Here is an 18,921-nt window from a genome sequence, read left to right as displayed (position 1 = left end):
TTGGATTTCTGGAAATGGGTAGGTAAGTCAGACATGACTCAACACTGAGCAAGTCAGGTCATGATGGGAGGGCATATTTGGGATCTGTGGGTGGAATAAGTTCAGGCCTTCACATCTCAGCCCTGGCTCACTCTGAATTGTGGTCCTCACCCCCATGGGCAGGGCAGGGTGGATCCAGCATAGGCAGCCAGGGGGACAGAACTGATTAGAAAAAACAACAGGCCAACTATCTGAAAGGCTAGACCCTATCAAAGGTGCTCTGTGTGGCCCTGGGTAATTCACCTTACTGGCTGGGGCCTGAGCTCACACATATGTGAATGAGGGAGACAACTGGGCCCAGCCCTGGCCTCCCAGACACCAAGCCGTGAAGTACAGACGACAATGATGTTGAAACACCTCCTCTTCCTTCAAGATGCACTCACATGTCACCTCCTCCTTGTCACCTCTCCTGGTTACCCAGCCAGCAGCAACCTGTCTCCACTGTGGGCTCCTAGAACCTCCACACTATGGGCACTTACTTCCTTACACCCACCTCACAGCTCCCGCACAAAATGGCACACACAGGCCACACGCCGCCACGTCTCCTGCTCCTCCTCCCTGCAAGCGGTCAGCATAAGCCCAGGGCTGGTCCAGAACCCAGAGCTAGTCAGGATCCTAGCTGACAGGGGAATCGGGGTCCTTCAGGTGAAGCGTCTGAATGTGAAGCACACCACAGGGAACACAGGGAAATCAAGACACACCCAGGGGTTGCACACGGGGAGCCACAGATGCACAACATTAACAAAGGATTTAAAAACATCATTTATTAAAATCCTTAGTTATCAGGTGGAGGTGGGTGGCTTTTCCAGAGTAATTTTACACATACAGATAAGTGTTTGGAGACGTTCTGTGAGCCAGTGGGAGAGGTTTCCAGAGGGTCCAGCAGCCAAAGACCAGTACATTCTGTGGCGGCTCTGAAGATGCTCTCTGACCATGAAGAGGGGCAGAGACACCAGAAACTACCCCCCACACGCACACACCCCATCTCCTGCTAGCAGGAGTGCCTGCACTCAGGCGTCCCCCAAGCTCTTTTTCCAAGGCTGTGCATTTCCCTAGGGCAGGCTGGGCATGGAGGACTAGGGTTGAGGGGATATAAAAGGCCCCAGTCAGTCCAAAGAAAGGGCTGCTTCTTCAGATGAGGTGGCCCTCAGCCAGCACCATCCCCTCCTCACCCAAGGCCACTAAGGCAGCCCAGCATCCCCTACCCTGGGCTCAGGTGGCCTCTTCTGTCCTCTTCAGGAAGCATGCAAACAGGGCACACCTGGACACCTGCACAGAGTCACATCCCACTCACTGACTTCCACATGTGCACACAAATGCAAGACACGACAAGGTCACGCTCAGTCACCCCAAGTGCACATGCACATTCTCCACAGACTCCAAAGATAGGCATACGGCTACTCATACACTCATGTGCGCACACACACACACACACACACCATGTACACGCGGGCCCCTCCTAAGTACTCTCTCCTTATATAATTTATATAAATATCTACATAGTAGCTGCTGGGGGGCTGCTGCTCAGATCCCCTGCCCCCTTTCCACTGAACCCATTCACTTGCCAGGCAAGGTCATGCAGCAGGACAGAGAGTCAATGCACAGGTACAAAAGCCAGGCCCCCTCGCCCTGGCTCAGGACCACTCTTCAGGGCCGTTATAGCTTCAGAGCCTTTGTTCTTGCTGCAACACAGCTCCTCCCTCTATCCAGTCCTGCTTCAGTCATTCCCCCAGGTGGTGATGGCCAGAGCGCTCCCCCAAAAAGTATGAGTCTGTGCTGAGCTCTCTTTCCTTAACGGTCTTCAGTCCCCTGGCCTGGAAGAGACTACATCTTTTCTACCTGCTGCCTGAGGTTGACCTGCAGCACCAAATCCACAGCCTGGGCCTGGAGCAAAAGCCCCAAGTTGATTCCTGGACAGGCCACCAAAGAGCTGACTCCAGGCTGGGAATAGATCAGGGGATCCTCCTAGTTATCTGCATTTGGTACTGAAATTGGTGAAAGGAATCTAGCCTCTATCTGTGCTTTTGTTCCTAGTCTCAAACCATAGGTGGCTACGTGACCTTAGGGAATACTTCCCTCCTTTGGCCTCAGATTCTCCATAGATATAGTGGGAAGTCTGGAGTTTGGGACACAGGCTCCCTGTGACATCTATAAAGGGCTGCAAGGCATGGTTTAGATCTACACTGCTCCAATGTGGTCCACTGGTCAGCAGCACTGGCCTCATCTGGGAACTTATTAGAAAAGCAGAATCATAAGCCCGACCCAAGACCTGCTGAATCATAATCTGCATTTTCACAAGACCCCTGGGTGGTTCCGATGCACATTACAGTGTGAGAAGCACTGTCCTGAATAAGCTCTGAAAGCCCTTTCTGTTTCTAGAGTTCTATGATACACTACTTCACCAGGATTGGGATGGAGGGTGTGGGCCTTTGGGTTGAGAGGGGTTATTGATTTGACGGCGAAGTTTTGTCTTTATTGATCAATGGTGACCCGACAGCTCAATTCCAGTCAGCTTTCATGACTCCAGCAGAATTCCCAGCTGTGGTAAGAGTAATTTTAAAAATAATAATACAAACGATGATGAGGGTTGAGTAAGGTGAAGAACGGACTTCTCTGTGACTCAGGACCTCCTCACTATTAGACATTCCTGCCCCCTTTCACCCAGGAGAATCCAATGAACATCTGGATCTACCGGGAGCCCTGGGGGCTGACTTTTCTGAGCTCATCCCGGAAACACATCCTCTGGGTCTGACTGAGAGTGACCAGGAAATGGGCAAAAGGCCTGGAGAAGCTCCAGACACCGTGGAACAGAGCATGATATCTAGTCATTTCCAACTGCTGGAACCCAGAGCCTGTGAATGTCTGAACCCAAAGTTGCCCAGATTGCCTAGTCCAGAGGCTTGCACTTAGTTTGTTAAAACTGTTTTCTTAAAAAAAAAAACAAAACTGATGGACCTTACACATATACATATGAGTGCTTACTTGGAAGTTCATATGTAAAATACAGAGAAGTATAGACATCATGTTTGACTTTAGGGCAGGGGTGGCTGCCAGAGGCTCTCTGACTGCAGTGGCAAGTGGACGGCTTAAAGGATCAGCAGCTACTAATTGGCAGATTAGGGCCGAAACCTGAAACGCAGGATTCAAGAATGCAAGTCATCAATAGTAGGATTAGGGGTAGGCGGTGGGAGTGTGAAAAAACCCTGGGAAATGGCCAGAAGGGGTGATCAGTCAGAAGAGGGAAGCTGACCAGCCACTGCCTTCCCCTGGAGGGAGAGTCAGAAGATGGAGAGCCACCCTGAGCCCTGACTGTGATGAGAAGATAGACAGGAAACGGTGGGGGCAGAAGGGACAGTGAAGAGGGGCACGGGCCATGCTTTCTTCCTCCTCCATCTCCCACATGTGAAATATCGTACGTCCTGCAAAGTTCAGATCAAAGGCTATCTCCTCCACGAAGGCCTCCCCGATTTCCACAGCTGGCACCGAGTCCTCCCTCCTGTGCCCTCCCACGGTTCTCTCCCCTCCATCTGATCTTTGCCACATTCTGCCTCCTCCTATTATGGCTCCCTTAAAAGGTAGCTAGTGTGTACCCTTTGCACTTGATTTTTTTGCCCCTTCCTTTAGACTCCTGCCTGGAATGGTGACATTGATGGCTCAAGTTGCAGCTACCATCTTGGACCACTGGGTGAGGGGCACACCTTAGTGAGGACGGAGGCACAAGCTGGGTCCCTGAGGACTTTGTGGGGCAGAAATGCCATGCCAGCCCTTGACTGCCCATCTCCATATTTTTATGTTAGAGAAATACATTTTATCTTGATTAAGCCGATTATTTTGGGTCTCTGATATCTGCAGACAACCCCAATTTTAACTGATACACTGGGAATTATTTCAGACTCCTTTTCTACTTCTCCCTGCATTTAATCACCAAACACTTTTGATTCTCACTCCATATGTCCCAGATCTGTAACCTTTTCTCCATCATTGCTACTTCAACCTGAATTCAGACAATCAAGAATTACTTGCCTAGATTATTGTGTCAGCCTTCTTTTGACCTTGTCTCCCTACCTCTTAGGAGTGTCCTTTCCAATCCACCTTTCATACCAGCGACTCAAATTAGCTTTCTAATGAGAAAGTTAAATGTATATGTTACAGAGACCCACACCCAGAATGGTGATAATCGTTAATATTATCTGTAATTTTTTATGAAGCAAATATGACAAAGTTGTCTTATTCCCTCCATAAGGGCAAACATCCTCTTGTGCCCTCGTGATCCTGAATTGAACTGTCTCCTTGGTGTATTCTTTCAAACTTTTACATACATTTGTGTATGAACGTATGGTATGATTTTGTGTATTTTAAAATTTTATCTAAACGGCGCCATATTATCCCTATAGTTCTGCGACTTGCTTTTTTACTTTTTTGAGGTCTATACATGTTGATACCTATAAACTGAGATCATTCATGTCAGTAGTAACAGCTACCTCTTCGGTCAGGTCCGTCGTCATTAAATGAATGAAGCGTGTCGAGCGCTGTGAACGGCAATAAACTGTGTTGTAACTGTTTTCCGGGACTACGTGGCGCCGGCGGTGCAGACACCCAGGCGGCAGGACCCAAGGCCTCACGGAAGCCAAGCCGCTCCGCTCCGGCCGCCAGGGTGCGCTGTGACGCGGCTCGGGGCCTGGAGGGAGGCCGCTCTAGCCTCGCCCGGGGAAGTCGCTGTCCTTACCTTCAGCAGGACCCCGCGCCTCCGTGTCCGTGCCCGCTGGCATCTCCGCTCCGTCCTCCAGCTACCCACTGCCCTCTTGCCGCCCACCATGGCCCTGCTGCACTCCGGCCGCGTCCTGTCCGGAGTCGCCGCCGCCTTCCACCCAGGCCTCGCTGCCGCGGCTTCTGCCAGAGCCAGGTAAGCGGGGGAAAAAGGAGCCAGGGCGACGGGCCTGCGAGCTGCCGGCGCCTCAGAACATCTAACCCGCCTTCAAAGCACACGCGTGCACCCTCACACACCAACTTTCTCAGCTACCCCCTCGGCTTCACAGGGGGCTGAAGATTGAGCGTCCGCGCCTCACAATGACCCTTCGGGTCCTACCTCCCACCCATCCCACGCCCCTAGGACTGTCGGAGAGCCTGCCAACGCGTTCCCCTGGGTTAGGAAATGTGGCCCTCTACGGCACCCGGACTCCCATTCAAGGTGGCGAGGTCACGACACGCAGATTCGGCGCAGTGCGGGTGGGGGCAAGGGGAGAGCACCCCGGCAGTGGCGCGGAGCCGGCCTCGCGCGGATTGGCTCTGGCGCCGGGAATGCCTCGCGCCAGTTGGCTGCGGCGCCGGGCGGTCCTGGGGGGGTGGGGGGCGTGAGCCCTTGACCCGTGGCTCTGGGGAGTGGCGGGGCTCACCTGTTAGGGTCTCCCTGGGCCGCGGCAGGGCTGGAGGGGCAGCGGCTGGCTCCCGTTTGTGTGCCGGGGGAAGAAAGCTCAAGGGAGGAAGGTTCTCAGGGCCCCGGCTTTCGGGCTCGGCGTTCCTCCCTGCATCCTGTGACCTTGGCGCGCGGCATTCTCCCGCCTTTGTCGCCTCCTGAGTCACCGGTGATCCCCTCCCTTTGGCCCTTGGATGTAAGAGTCGAGGTGTAGTGACTCCCCCCCCCCCCCCGTTTTCTCCCTTAGGAGGTCTGGCTGTAGGGAAGTTGCCTTTCTTCCCCTCCCTCTTGCTCTGCTCTTCGTTTAGTGAATATTTCCTGATCGCAGCCAGGCACTGGACCAGATCCTCTGCTAGATGCAGCGGTGAACAAGCCTGAGGGAGGGACCGGTGTCACTCAAAAAATTCCAAATATGTAATTTCAAAGTGTGTGATGTGTTGCAGAGAATAGGTTACAGAGCATTAAACGAGTTAGTAATCCCTTCCTAGTGGAGAGAACCAAGCCAGGCTATTTAATTCACACAAGAAGCCGATTTGGGAGAGTGCCCTTAATGACTACCTAATCAGGAACCGAGTCTCCAAACCACTCCAATCAGATCTTAACTCGAAAGGAGCAAAGCCTTGCCCTCTCATACCTGCCTTGGCCTTTCGTTTGAATGTATGCACGGTGTCTTTAAGCCGGCAGAACAGTTTGTCCTTACCAAAGCCCCACACTCTTGGCAGCACAGTTTTGTCCAGGCTTTCACACTTTCTTCTTTACCTAATTTGGTTCCTTCTTGGCCCACTGTCAAGGTGTGCTCTTTAAGGCAGCCTGCCTGGACCAGAATTACGGAGGGGTTATCATTAATGCAGCAGATTTGGAGAACAGAAAATAGTGCCTAAAATTATGAGCAAGTGAAAGTCTGTTTCACCACTGTAGTAATCTTAAAATAATCTCTTGTTTTATGGATTTGGTTGAGTGGCCTACAGCTCTGCTTACAAAGTGCTTGGTGAAATCCCTATGGGTGTTACCTTTTTGTCTCTCTTTCACTTTGACAGCCTAACTTGTTTTTCTTTTGTGTCTTTTCCATATTAGAATGTGAATTCCATGAGAGCAGAGACTGTATCTACTTTGTTCACTGTTATAATATAGTATTTCAGAACTTAGAACATTGGCTGGCATGTCTTTCAAATTGAATATTTTAATTTTAAACCTTGATTTTTAAATTAATGCAATGGAAACAAATATGACATTTTAGCATTGTACCTTAGTTCAAAGTCTAAACGTAGGGGAACGAGAGTGGTTCAAAATGTGTACCAAAAAAGTCTTAAAATATTTGAGCCCCTGCAGTTGAGGAGGTGCTGTTCAGGTTTAACAACGATGCATGATTTGGTGATAGAACCAGATGCCATATCTAACTATGACTGTTAACTGTTCAGACAACAAGGAAGTTAAGAATCTCCACTCCTGCCACGATGGATGTGATCTTTACCTAAAGCCAAATGGTAAAACTGGAAAACATTTAAACAACTAATTGAAGTTTTTTTGTTTTTATTTTTTTAAAAAAACAGCTCATTCTAATACAGTGAAACCTTGGCAGTTGGTATTCTGAAGGACTGAGGATTTATCCTATGACATACTTAATTTTCATACTTGGGTCATTTAAATGGAACTCTCTAAGTTTAAGTGTTCCTATAGCTGCATTTTTTTATACAGAAGGAACTAACCTTTAACCTTTTCTTCCTGACCTGTACTGTAAAAGCATAGTAACATGAAATCAGACATAGTCACAGGTCAGTGAAGAAAGGAAAATATGCTAATGTATTTTTATTATAAATACCTATTCTTAATTATTTAATTCTGATTATTTAATTTGTAGTTAAATAACTGAAGGAGTATCATGAGACCCTTTAGAAAGGCTGTGTGCAGTAGCGGTACAATAACCAGTAAAAAGATCGTAATTGTAGTATTGTCTTTGCCGTTTTTTAGCTCTATGATCATGAGCAAGTTAATTAACTTCTCTTCTTATTTTAAAATAAGAATGTGAGGGAAAACATTTTAAAAACTATAAAGCACTAGGTAGACTCCCAGAAAAATTGCAAGGTATTTGAGTTGGAAATGCTTATCTGAATACTTTGTACCTAACATCTTTTGGTTGGCTGGTCAATATTGCTCAATGGCTGAAGCTTTGCACTTTTGTCCAAAGTACATAGATAGGAATGCTTTGTAGGCCACAAGTTATCAGTATCAATTTTGTCCCTGGAACACTCTTGGTTTCCTCTAGTACTATCCCTTAAAATCATTAGAGTTCTTACAATGTGGGCATGATCTTTACCCTTAGAAGGAATGGAATAATAAAGGGCACAGAGGACTGAACATCATTACTGATATAGGACTGACTAATCAAATTAAGTATTCCTGCTCCTTTATTTAGATTGTTTAAGATTTAATGTTTTGAAATTTTTTTAGAATTCTTCTTAAAAGATACCACTCTCAATCAGTTCTCTGCCAGAAGACTTAAGACTATGATTTCTGAGAGAATTTCTCTACTAGGTAAACTTTTTAAAGAACTTGACAAATAAGTGCTTTTCACACCCTTTAGTAAGAATGGTGCCTTCTCCTTGTGGTTTAGGAGCAGCGGCTCTGTCATTGTTGATGGAAGGCCCTAGAAACAGAACCATCTTTTTAAAAATGACAGTTGTTTATTAAAAGTTCTCTGTATGTCATTGGGCATTCAAGATGTTCCTTGCACTCATCAGTTAATGACAGTGATATAGGTGGGCAGGTGGCTGCATGTTTTCAGGGTCTGAATCATGGGTAGGACATAACGAAAGCTTTCGTCAGGCCCAGTTCAGAAGTTGCTTCGAGGTAGTATCTGTTTCTTACTATTGCTTAGATACTGGGACAACCAAGCAGCCTAGAACACTGAGAAAACAATGAGAAGGATTTTGAGTCCTGGCAGTAGTGCTAGTGAGGAGGAAGAATGATAACATCTCTGAGACTCCAGAGAAAACTCAATAGTAATAATTGAAAAGCAGGAAAGACCTGCATTTGGTCATAAAGTTATGACTTATACTCCTTGAATTTTTTACATACTTGCCTCACCAGTCTCCATACTAGTGGCAAGGTGGTTATAAATAAAAGTGTAGTAGTAATAATTTAGTAACAGTAATACCAGCTAACATCAAGCACTGTGTATCAGGCTCTGTTTTTGAGTGTTTTATATTTAATAGCTCCTTTCATCCTTGTAACAACCCTGCGAGATAGGTACTGTTGTGCCTCCATTTTACAGGTAAGAAAAATTGAGACTTAGAGAAGTTAATTGATTGGCCTGTGCTCACACAGCTGGTAGGTGGCTGAGCATTTGAATCCATGCAGTTTGCCCTACTGACATTGCACAGGGCAAGCTATTAAAAGAAGTAAAAGCCTGGGACATCTGCAAATGGAATAATCCACCCTTTGTTAAGAGAGAATTAGCTGTACATACCAATTACAGCTACTGAGACTGAGACAATTTTCAACTTGTCAGGAGAGCTTAAATTTAACTCTACTGCCATGTCCAACCAGCCATCCAGCGTGCCTGATGGAGGAGAGAGGTATATTAGTGCTAATTGGCCACAAGTTCAACAAGAGAATGATCATTGGGAAAGAAATTCTAATGGAATAATTCGCCAAGCTTTCAAAGCTTTCAGCATGGATAGTGTACTGTGCTGTGCTGAAACATTTGATTGGTTGGGATTGAATAAATGATTACTAAAAGAATGTGGGCTATTTCACCTAAGTTATTGGGAACCTTGCTTCCCTAGCTTCTACTTTCTACTGCAACACCCTCTGGCTGTTTCGTACCCTTAGCCTTTATTCGTATGCCTCTGCTTAGAAAGTCTTTTTCCTCCTTTCATCTGTAGCATAGATCACCTCCTCCTGGTAGCCTTCCTAAGCCTGTACTTACCTCCCCTTCCCAGGCTATCAGGTCCTCTCCTCAGGGCCCCCATAAATAATTATCTGTGAGGAAGGCGAGAAGATGGCAGAAGAGTAAGACGCAGGGATCACCTTCCTCCTCACAGATACATCAGAAATACATCTACATGTGGAACTTCTCCTATAAAACACCCACCAAACGCTGGCAGAAGACCTCAGACCTCCCAAAAGGCAAGAAACTCCCCACGTACCTGGGTAGGGCAAAAGAAAAAAGAATAAACAGAAACAAAGAATAGGGACGGGACCTGCACCAGTGGGAGGGAGCCGTGAAGGAGGAAAAGTTCCCACACACTAGAAGCCCCTTTGCGGGCGGAGGGGGGAAGCTCCGGAGCCACGGAGGAGAGCGCAGCAACAGGGTGCGGAGGGCAAAGCGGAGAGATTCCACAGAGGATCGGTGCCGACCAGCACTCACCAGCCTGAGAGGCTTGTCTGCTCACCTGCCGGGCCGGGCAGGGCTGGGAGCTGAGCCTTGGGCTTCAGTCGGATCCCAGGGAAAGGTCTGGAGTTGGCAGAGTGAAAACAGCCTGAAGGGGTTAGTGCACCACGGCTGGCAGGGAGGGAGTCCGGGAGAAGTCTGGAGCTGCCGAAGAGGCAAGAGACCTTTTCTTCCCTCTTTGCTTCCTGGTGCGCGAGGAGAGGGGTTTAAGTGCGCCACTTAAAGGAGCTCCAGAAATGGGCGCGGAGGTACCGAAGGGACAGGAGACTTTTTCTTGCCTCTTTGCTTCCTGGGGCGCGAGGAGAGGGGATTAAGGGCACCGCGTAAAGGAGCTCCAGAAACAGGCGCGAGCCACGGCTGTCGGCACGGACAACAGAGACGGGTGTGGGACGCTAGGGTTGCTGCTGCCGCCACCAAGAGGCCTGTGTGCGAGCACAGGTCACTCTCCACACCGCCCCTCCTGGGAGCCCGTGCAGCCCGCCACTTCCAGGGCCCCGTGATCCAGGGACAGCTTCCCCGGGAGAACACGTGGTGCGCCTCGGGCAGGTGCAGCGTCACGCAGGCCTCTGACGTCGCAGGCTCGCCCCGCATCCGTGCCCCTCCCTCCCCCCAGCCTGTGCCAGAGCATCCGAATCAGCTGCTCCTTTAACCCCGTCCTGTCTGAGCGAAGAGCAGACGTCCTCGGACGACCTACATGCAGAGGCGGGGCCAAGTCCAAAGCTGAACCCCAGGAGCTGTGCGAACAAAGAGGAGAGGGGGATGTCTCTCCCAGCAGCCTCAAAAGCAGCGGATTAAAGCTCCACAGTCAACTTGAAGTGCCCTGCGTCTGTGGAAAACCTGATTAGACAGTGAAATATCCCAAGTTGAGGAGGTGGACTTTGGGAGCAAGATATACTATTATTTTCCCCTTTTTTCTTTTTGTGAGTGTGTATGTGTGTGCTACTGTGTGAGATTTTGTCTGTATAGCTTTCTTTTTACCATTTGTCCTAGGGCTAGGCCGAACTGTTTTTGTTTTTTTTTTATAGAAATTTTTCTTAATAATTATTTTTTATTTTAATAACTATATTTTATCCTTTATTTTGTCTTCTCCCTTTCTTTCTTCCTTTCTTCCCTCCTTTTTTCCCTACTTCCCTCCTTCCTTCCTTCCTCCCTTCCTCTCCTCCTTCCTTCCTTCCTTTCTTCCTTCCTTCCTTTCTTCCTTCCTCCCTTTCTTCCTCCCTCCCTCCCTTCCTTCCTCCCTCCCTTCCTTCCTCCCTTCCTTCCTCTCCTCCTTCCTTTCTTCCTTCCTTCCTTTCTTCCTTCCTCCCTTCCTTGCTTCCTCCCTCCCTTCCTTTCTTCCTTCCTTCCTTCCCTCCCTCCCTCCTTCCTTTCTTTCTTTCCTTTCTATTTTTTCTCCCTTTTATTTTGAGCCGTGTGGATTAAAGGCTCTTGGCACTCCAGCCAGGTGTAAGGCTGTGTCTCTGAGGCAGGAGAACCAACCTCAGGACACTGGTCCACAAGAGACCTCCCAGCTACACACAATATCACATGGCGAAAATCTCCGAGAGATCTCCATCTCAACACCAAGACCCAGCTTCACTCAAGGACCAGCAACGAACAGTGCTGGACACCCTATTCCCAGCAAAGAGCAGGACAGATCTACAGCCCCATCCATTAGCAGAGAGGCTGCCTAAAATCATAATAAGGCTACCAACAGCCCCAAACACACCACCAGACGTGGACCTGCCCACCAGAAAGACAAGATCCAGCCTCATCCACCAGAACAGAGCCACCAGTCCCCCCAACCAGGAAACCTACTCAACCCACTGAACCAACCTCAGCCACTGGGGACAGCCACCAAAAACAGACGAAACTACGAACCTGCAGCCTGCAAAAAGGAGACCCCAAACACAGTAAGATAAGCAAAATGAGAAGACAGAAAAACACAGCAGATGAAGAAGCAAGATAAAAACACACCAGACATAACAAATGAAGAGAAAATAGGCAGTCTACCTGAAAAAGAATTCAGAATAATGATAGTAAAGATGATTCAAAATCTTGGAAATAGAATAGACAAATTGCAAAAAACAGTTAACAAGGACCTAGAAGAAATAAAGAGGAAGCAAGCAATGATGAGCAACACAATAAATGAATTGAAAAATACTCTAGATGGGATCAGTAGCAGAATAACTGAGGCAGAAGGACGGATAAGTGACCTGGAAGATAAAATAGTGGAAATAACCACTGCAGAGAAGAATAAAGAAAAAAGAATGAAAAGAACTGACGACAGTCTCAGAGACCACTGGGACAACATTAAACACACCAACATTCGAATTATAGGGGTCCCAGAAGAAGAAGAGGAAAAGAAAGGGACTGAGAGAATATTTGAAGAGATTATAGTTGAAAACTTCCCTAATATAGGAAAGGAAATAGTCAACCAAGTCCAGGAAGCACAGAGAGTCCCATACAGGATAAACCCAAGGATAAACATGCCAAGACACATAATAATCAAACTGTCAAAAATTAAATACAAAGAAAACATATTAAAAGCAGCAAGGGAAAAGCAACAAATAACACACAAGGGAATCCCCATAAGGTTAACATCTGATCTTTCAGCAGAAACTCTACAAGCCAGAAGGTAGTGGCAGGACATATTTAAAGTGATGAAGGAGAAAAACCTACAACCAAGATTACTCTACCCAGCAAGGATCTCATTCAGATTTGATGGAGAAATTAAAACCTTTACAGACAAGCAAAAGCTGAGAGAGTTCAGCACCACCAAACCAGCTTTACAACAAATGCTAAACGACCTTCTTTAGGCAAGAAACACAAGAGAAGGAAAAGACCACAAGAACAACCCTAAACAACTAACTAAATGGTAATAGGAACATACATATCGATAATTACCTTAAATGTAAATGGATTAAATGCTCCCACCAAAAGACACAGACTGGCTGGATGGATACAAAAACAAGACCCATATATATGCTGTCTACAAGAGACCCACTTCAGACCTAGGGACACTTACAGACTGAAAGTGAGGGGATGGTAAAAGATATTCCATGCAAATGGAAATCAGAAGAAAGCTGGAGTGGCAATTCTCATATCAGACAAAATAGACTTTAAAATAAAAACTATTACAAGAGACAAAAAGGACACTACATAATGATCAAGGGATCGATCCATGAAGAAGATATAACAATTGTAAATATTTATGCACCCAACATAGGATTACCTCAATACATAAGGCAAATACTAACAGCCATAAAGGGGGAAATGGACAGTAACACAGTCATAGTAGGGGACTTTAACACCCCACTTTCACCAATGGACAGATCATCCAAAATGAAAATAAATAAGGAAACACAAGCTTTAAATGATACATTACTCAAGATGGACTTAATTGATATTTATAGGACATTCCATCCAAAAACAACAGAATACACATTTTTCTCAAGTGCTCATGGAACATTCTCCAGGATAGATCATATATCGGATCACAAATCTAGCCTTGGCAAATTTAAGAAAATTGAAATCATATCAAGTATCTTTTCTGACCACAACGCTATGAGACTAGATATCAATTACAGGAAAAGATCTGTAAAAAATACAAACACATGGAAGATAAGCAATACAATACTTAATAACAAAGTGATCACTGAAGAAATCAAAGAGGAAATCAAAAAATACTTAGAGACAAATGACAATGGAGACACGACGACCCAAAACCTATGGGATACAGCAAAAGCAGTTCTAAGAGGGAAGTTTTTAGCAATACAATCATACCTTAAGAAACAGGAAACATCTCGAATAAACAACATAACTTTGCACCTAAAGCAATTAGAGAAAGAAGAACCAAAAAAACCCAAATTTAGCAGAAGGAAAGAAATCATAAAGATCAGATCAGAAAGAAATGAAAAAGAAATGAAGGAAACAATAGCAAAGATCAATAAAAGTAAAAGCTGGTTCTTTGAGAAGATAAATAAAATTGATAAACCATTAGCCAGACTCATCAAGAAAAAAAGAGAGAAGACTCAAATCAATAGAATTAGAAATAAAAAAGGAGATGTAACAACTGACACTGCAGAAATACAAAAGATTATTAGAGATTACTACAAGCAACTGTATGCCAATAAAATGGACAACCTGGAAGAAATGGACAAATTCTTAGAAATGCACAAGCTGATGAGACTGAACCAGGAAGAAATAGAAAATATGAACAGACCAATCACAAGCACTGAAATTGAAACTGTGATTAAAAATCGTCCAACAAATAAAAGCTCAGGACCAGATGGCTTCACAGGTGAATTCTATCAAACATTTAGAGAAGAGCTAACATCTATCCTTCTCAAACTCTTCCAAAAGATAGCAGATGGAGGAACACTCCCAAACTCATTCTATGAGGCCACCATCACCCTGATACCAAAACCAGAAAAAGACATCACAAAGAAAGAAAACTACAGGCCAATATCACTGATGAACATAGATGCAAAAATCCTCAACAAAATGCTAGCAAACAGAATCCAACAGCACATTAAAAGGATCATACACCATGATCAAGTGGGGTTTATTCCAGGAATGCAAGGATTCTTCAATATACGCAAATCAATCAACATGATACACCATATCAACAAACTGAAGGAAAAAAACCATATGATCATCTCAATAGATGCAGAGAAAGCTTTTGACAAAATTCAACACCCATTTATGATAAAAAAACCCTGCAGAAAGTAGGCATAGAGGGAACTTTCCTCAACATAATAAAGGCCATATATGACAAATCCACAGCCAGCATTGTTCTCAATGGTGAAAAACTGAAACCATTTCCACTAAGATCAGGAACAAGACAAGGTTGCCCACTCTCACCGCTCTTATTCAACCTAGTTTTGGAAGTTTTAGCCACAGCAATCAGAGGAAAAAAAAGAAATAAAAGGAATCCAAATCGGAAAAGAAGAAGTAAAGCTGTCACTGTTTGCAGATGACATGATACTATACATAGAGAATACGAAGGATGCTACCAGAAAACTACTAGAGCTAATCAATGAATTTGGTAAAGTAGCAGAATACAAAATTAATGCACAGAAATCTCTGGCATTCTTATACACTAATGATGAAAAATCTGAGAGTGAAATTAAGAAAACACTCCCATTTACCATTGCAACAAAAAGAATAAAATATCTAGGAATAAACCTACCTAAGGAGACAAAAGACTTGTATGCAGAAAACTATAAGACACTGATGAAAGAAAGATGATACAAATAGGTGGAGAAATATACCATGTTCTTGGATTGGAAGAATCAACATTGTGAAAATGACTCTACTACCCAAAGCAATCTACAGATTCAATGCAATCCCTATCAAATTACCACTGGCATATTTTACAGAACTAGAACAAAAAATTTCACAATTTGTATGGAAACACAAAAGACCCCGAATAGCCAAAGTAATCTTGAGAATGAAAAATGGAGCTGGAGGAATCAGGCTCCCTGACTTCAGACTATTCTACAAGGCTACAGTAATCAAGACAGTATGGTACTGGCACAAAACCAGAAATAGATCAATGGAACAGGATAGAAAGCCCAGAGATAAACCCACACACATATGGTCACCTTATCTTTGATAAAGGAGGGGAGTATATACGGTGGAGAAAAGACAGCCTCTTCAATAAGTGATGGTGGGAAAACTGGAGAGCTACCTGTAAAAGTATGAAATTAGAACACTCCCTAACACCACACACAAAAATAAACTCAAAATGGGTTAAAGACCTAAATGTAAGGCCAGACACTATCAAACTCTTAGAGGAAAACATAGGGAGAACACTCTGACATAAATCACAGCAAGATCCTTTTTGACCCATCTCCTAGAGAAATGGAAATAAAAACAAAAATAAACAAATGGGATCTAATGAAATTTAAAAGCTTTTGCACAGCAAAGGATACCATAAACAAGACAAAAAGACAACCCTCAGAATGGGAGAAAATATTTGCAAATGAAGCAACTGACAAAGGATTAATATCCAAAATTTATAAGCAACTCAGGCAGCTCAATAACAAAAAAACAAACAACCCAATCCAAAAATGGGCAGAAGAACTAAATAGACATTTCTCCAAAGAAGATATACAGATTGCCAACAAACACATGAAAGAATTCTCAACATCATTAATCATTAGAGAAATGCAAATCAAAACTACAATGAGATATCATCTCAATCATCTCACAGCGGTCAGATTGGCCATCATCAAAAACTCTAGGAACAATAAATGCTGGAGAGGGTGTGGAGAAAAGGGAACACTCTTGCACTGCTGGTGGGAATGTAAATTGATACAGCCACTATGGAGAACAGTATGGAGGTTCCTTTAAAAACTACAAATAGAACTACCATACGACCCCGCACTCCCACTACTAAGCATATACCCTGAAAAAACCATAATTCAAAAAGAGTCATGTACCAAAATGTTTGTTGCAGCTCTATTTACGATAGCCAGGACATGGAAGCAACCTAAGTGTCCATCAACAGATGAATGGATAAAGAAGATGTGGTACATATATACAATGGAATATTAGCCATAAAAAGAAATGAAACTGAGTTATTTGTAATGAGGTGGATAGACCTGGAGTCTGTCATACAGAGTGAAGTAAGTCAGAAGGAGAAAAACAAATACTGTATGCTAACACATATATATGGAATCTAAGAAAAAAAAATGTCATGAAGAGATTAGTAATAGGACGGGAATAAAACACAGACCTACTAGAGCATGGACTTGAGGATATGGGGAGGGGGAAGGGTGGCCTGTGACGAAGTGAGAGAGTGGCAGGGACATATACACACTACCAAATGTAAATTAGATAGCTAGTGGGAAGCTGCCGCATAGCACAGGGAGATCAGCTTGGTGCTTTGTGACCACCTAGAGGGGTGGGATGGGGAGGATGGGAGGGAGCGAGACGCAAGAGGGAAGAGATATGGGAACATATGTATATGTATAACTGATTCACTTTGTTGTAAAGGAGAAACTAACACTATTGTAAAACAGTTATACTCAAAGATGTTAAAAAAAATAATTATCTGTACCCTGAGCCTGTCTTCATCACTGTACATTATCCCTCCACCCCCTCCCCCCACCCTACATTGTTTATAACTCCCTACTGGTCACTCCACTGGGCTAATCTGGTGGTGAGGGATTGTTTTTTACTCTTATTTGTGTCACCAGCCCTTAGCACACCGCAGTTTCTCAGTGATTGATTTAGAGATCATAAAGACTTTGTTTTCTTTATGAAATATGAAACTGTGTAAAAAATTTCAATGCCCATTACCCCTGAAGAAGAAGGGTAGAATAATCTTTTTCTCAGAACAGTAATTTAGCATGAGGTAAAACCTCAGTTTAATGCATTAATGCCTCCATGCTGCCAGAAGGATTGGAAAAAAAGATGGTGCTTTTCCAGGGCCAATCACAAAGACAGTTTTTGGTGAAAGATAGCCTGAAATTTTTGTGCTTTCTGTATCTAGGATTCAATTAGGGGAAGGCCAAATGAAAGTGTTTTTAGATGTTGTTTAGTCCCTTGATTTACGATAGGATTTTGAGTGTCTGAGAAATAATGATTGCTTACCCATTTAATCAAAACAACAACAAAAATATTAAACATATAACATGATTGTAAAGAACCTTAGCTCTTTCAAATGTGCAGAACATCAATTAGAAAAAAAAGAACTTTGAGTTGGAAAATGGAAGAAAAAAACCAACAATCATAGTACTTTAAATACTTCTGTTCTCTGAATTTCTAGCCAAAACTAAGATTAATCTACTAAATTTGTTCAGTAATAATCTCACAAATGTGCAGAACCATTTTTGATTTTTTGTTTTATTCTATCCTTAAATAATCAAGGACATAAAAGAATCAGCATAGAGCATAGAGAAGTATTCTGCTAAAACACAGAATCTCTACCATCTAGACAGATTATACAGAAGGTAAAAAATAACCTTTCATATTGTAGATGAAGTCATTAGTCACTAAACCAAGGAAGATTGAGCAAAACTTTGTTAAAATGTTAACACATTTCGTAGCTTCTTTTCAGACTCAGTTATTATAAATCAAAACAAAATTCACTTTCCAAGGTTTGTCTTTAAATATTCTTTCATATTTACAGCAAACTGACATACTTTAAGATAGTATAACAGCTTTCTCAGTTTAATTTCTGACACAGTAAATATTGGTAGTTATGCTCCACATAAATAAAGGCTTTTTTGGGCCCTCAGTAAGTTGTAAGAGCATAAAGTGATACAAAGACTGAAATGTTTGAGAACCACTGCTTTGGCAAAACACTTTTTTTCCCTTGAAAAACAGAAACTTACATACAGTTGTATTTCTCTGTCACTGTTGTATAGTCTCAACCATTCATTAATTATAATTTTAACTGAAGTAACTTAAATTTCACAGATAAAATGGGGGAGGAAGTTGATGTCAGTCCTACACAAGCATTTTGGCAGGTTAGTAAAGCTCATAAACACACACAGTACAACTTCTGCAGACACACACACACACACACACACACACACGTCCCTTTTATACCTTCTTAAAATGTCAACAACAAACATATTCACTAAAATGATCCAAAACTATATAGCCTCTCTAAAGCATATAAAAATAAGAAGCAAAAGTATATAAACTTTAAATTAGGCTTAGTAATCAGTATGTCAATATTTTATCATACTTAGAAATTATCTCGGTATCCAATGGTTAATCCATGAAGTCACTAATATAAGTCAAAGATTTTAAGTTATTTAAAGATCTTGGAAATTGTCTTCAAGCTACAAAATTTAATTACTGTTCTCCCATAACCCTAATCTAATCATGAGAAAAACATCAGACAAATTCCAATAGAGGGGCATCCTACAGTATCCCTAACCAGTACTTGCCCAAACAGTCAAGGTCATCAAAACAAGGTATGTCTGATATGGTCACAGCCAAGAGGAGCCTAAGGAGACATGACAGCTAAATGTAATATGGTGTCCTGGAACAGATAACAGAACATTAGGTAAAAACTAAAGAAGTCTGAATAAATTGTAGACATAACATAGCAACACTATTTCATTAATTGTAA

General features: G+C 43.5%; 1 protein-coding gene across 1 annotated transcript in view; it reads left to right on the top strand.

The window, feature by feature from the left end:
- The first annotated feature begins 4,613 nt into the window (after window positions 1-4,613).
- The window catches only part of GOT2 (glutamic-oxaloacetic transaminase 2), a 29,443-nt gene continuing 15,135 nt past the window's right edge, over window positions 4,614-18,921 (top strand). The window contains exon 1 of the mRNA XM_059045429.2: window positions 4,614-4,942. Coding sequence (XP_058901412.1) covers window positions 4,854-4,942 — 89 coding nt within the window. The 5' untranslated portion in view covers window positions 4,614-4,853. The remainder of the gene's footprint in view (window positions 4,943-18,921) is intronic.

The sequence above is a fragment of the Kogia breviceps genome, chromosome 18 (genome assembly GCF_026419965.1).
Source record: "Kogia breviceps isolate mKogBre1 chromosome 18, mKogBre1 haplotype 1, whole genome shotgun sequence".
Taxonomy (NCBI): Eukaryota; Metazoa; Chordata; class Mammalia; order Artiodactyla; family Physeteridae; genus Kogia; species Kogia breviceps.
The sequence above is the reverse complement of the archived record's forward strand: the minus strand, read 5'-3'. Positions and strand labels throughout refer to the sequence as shown.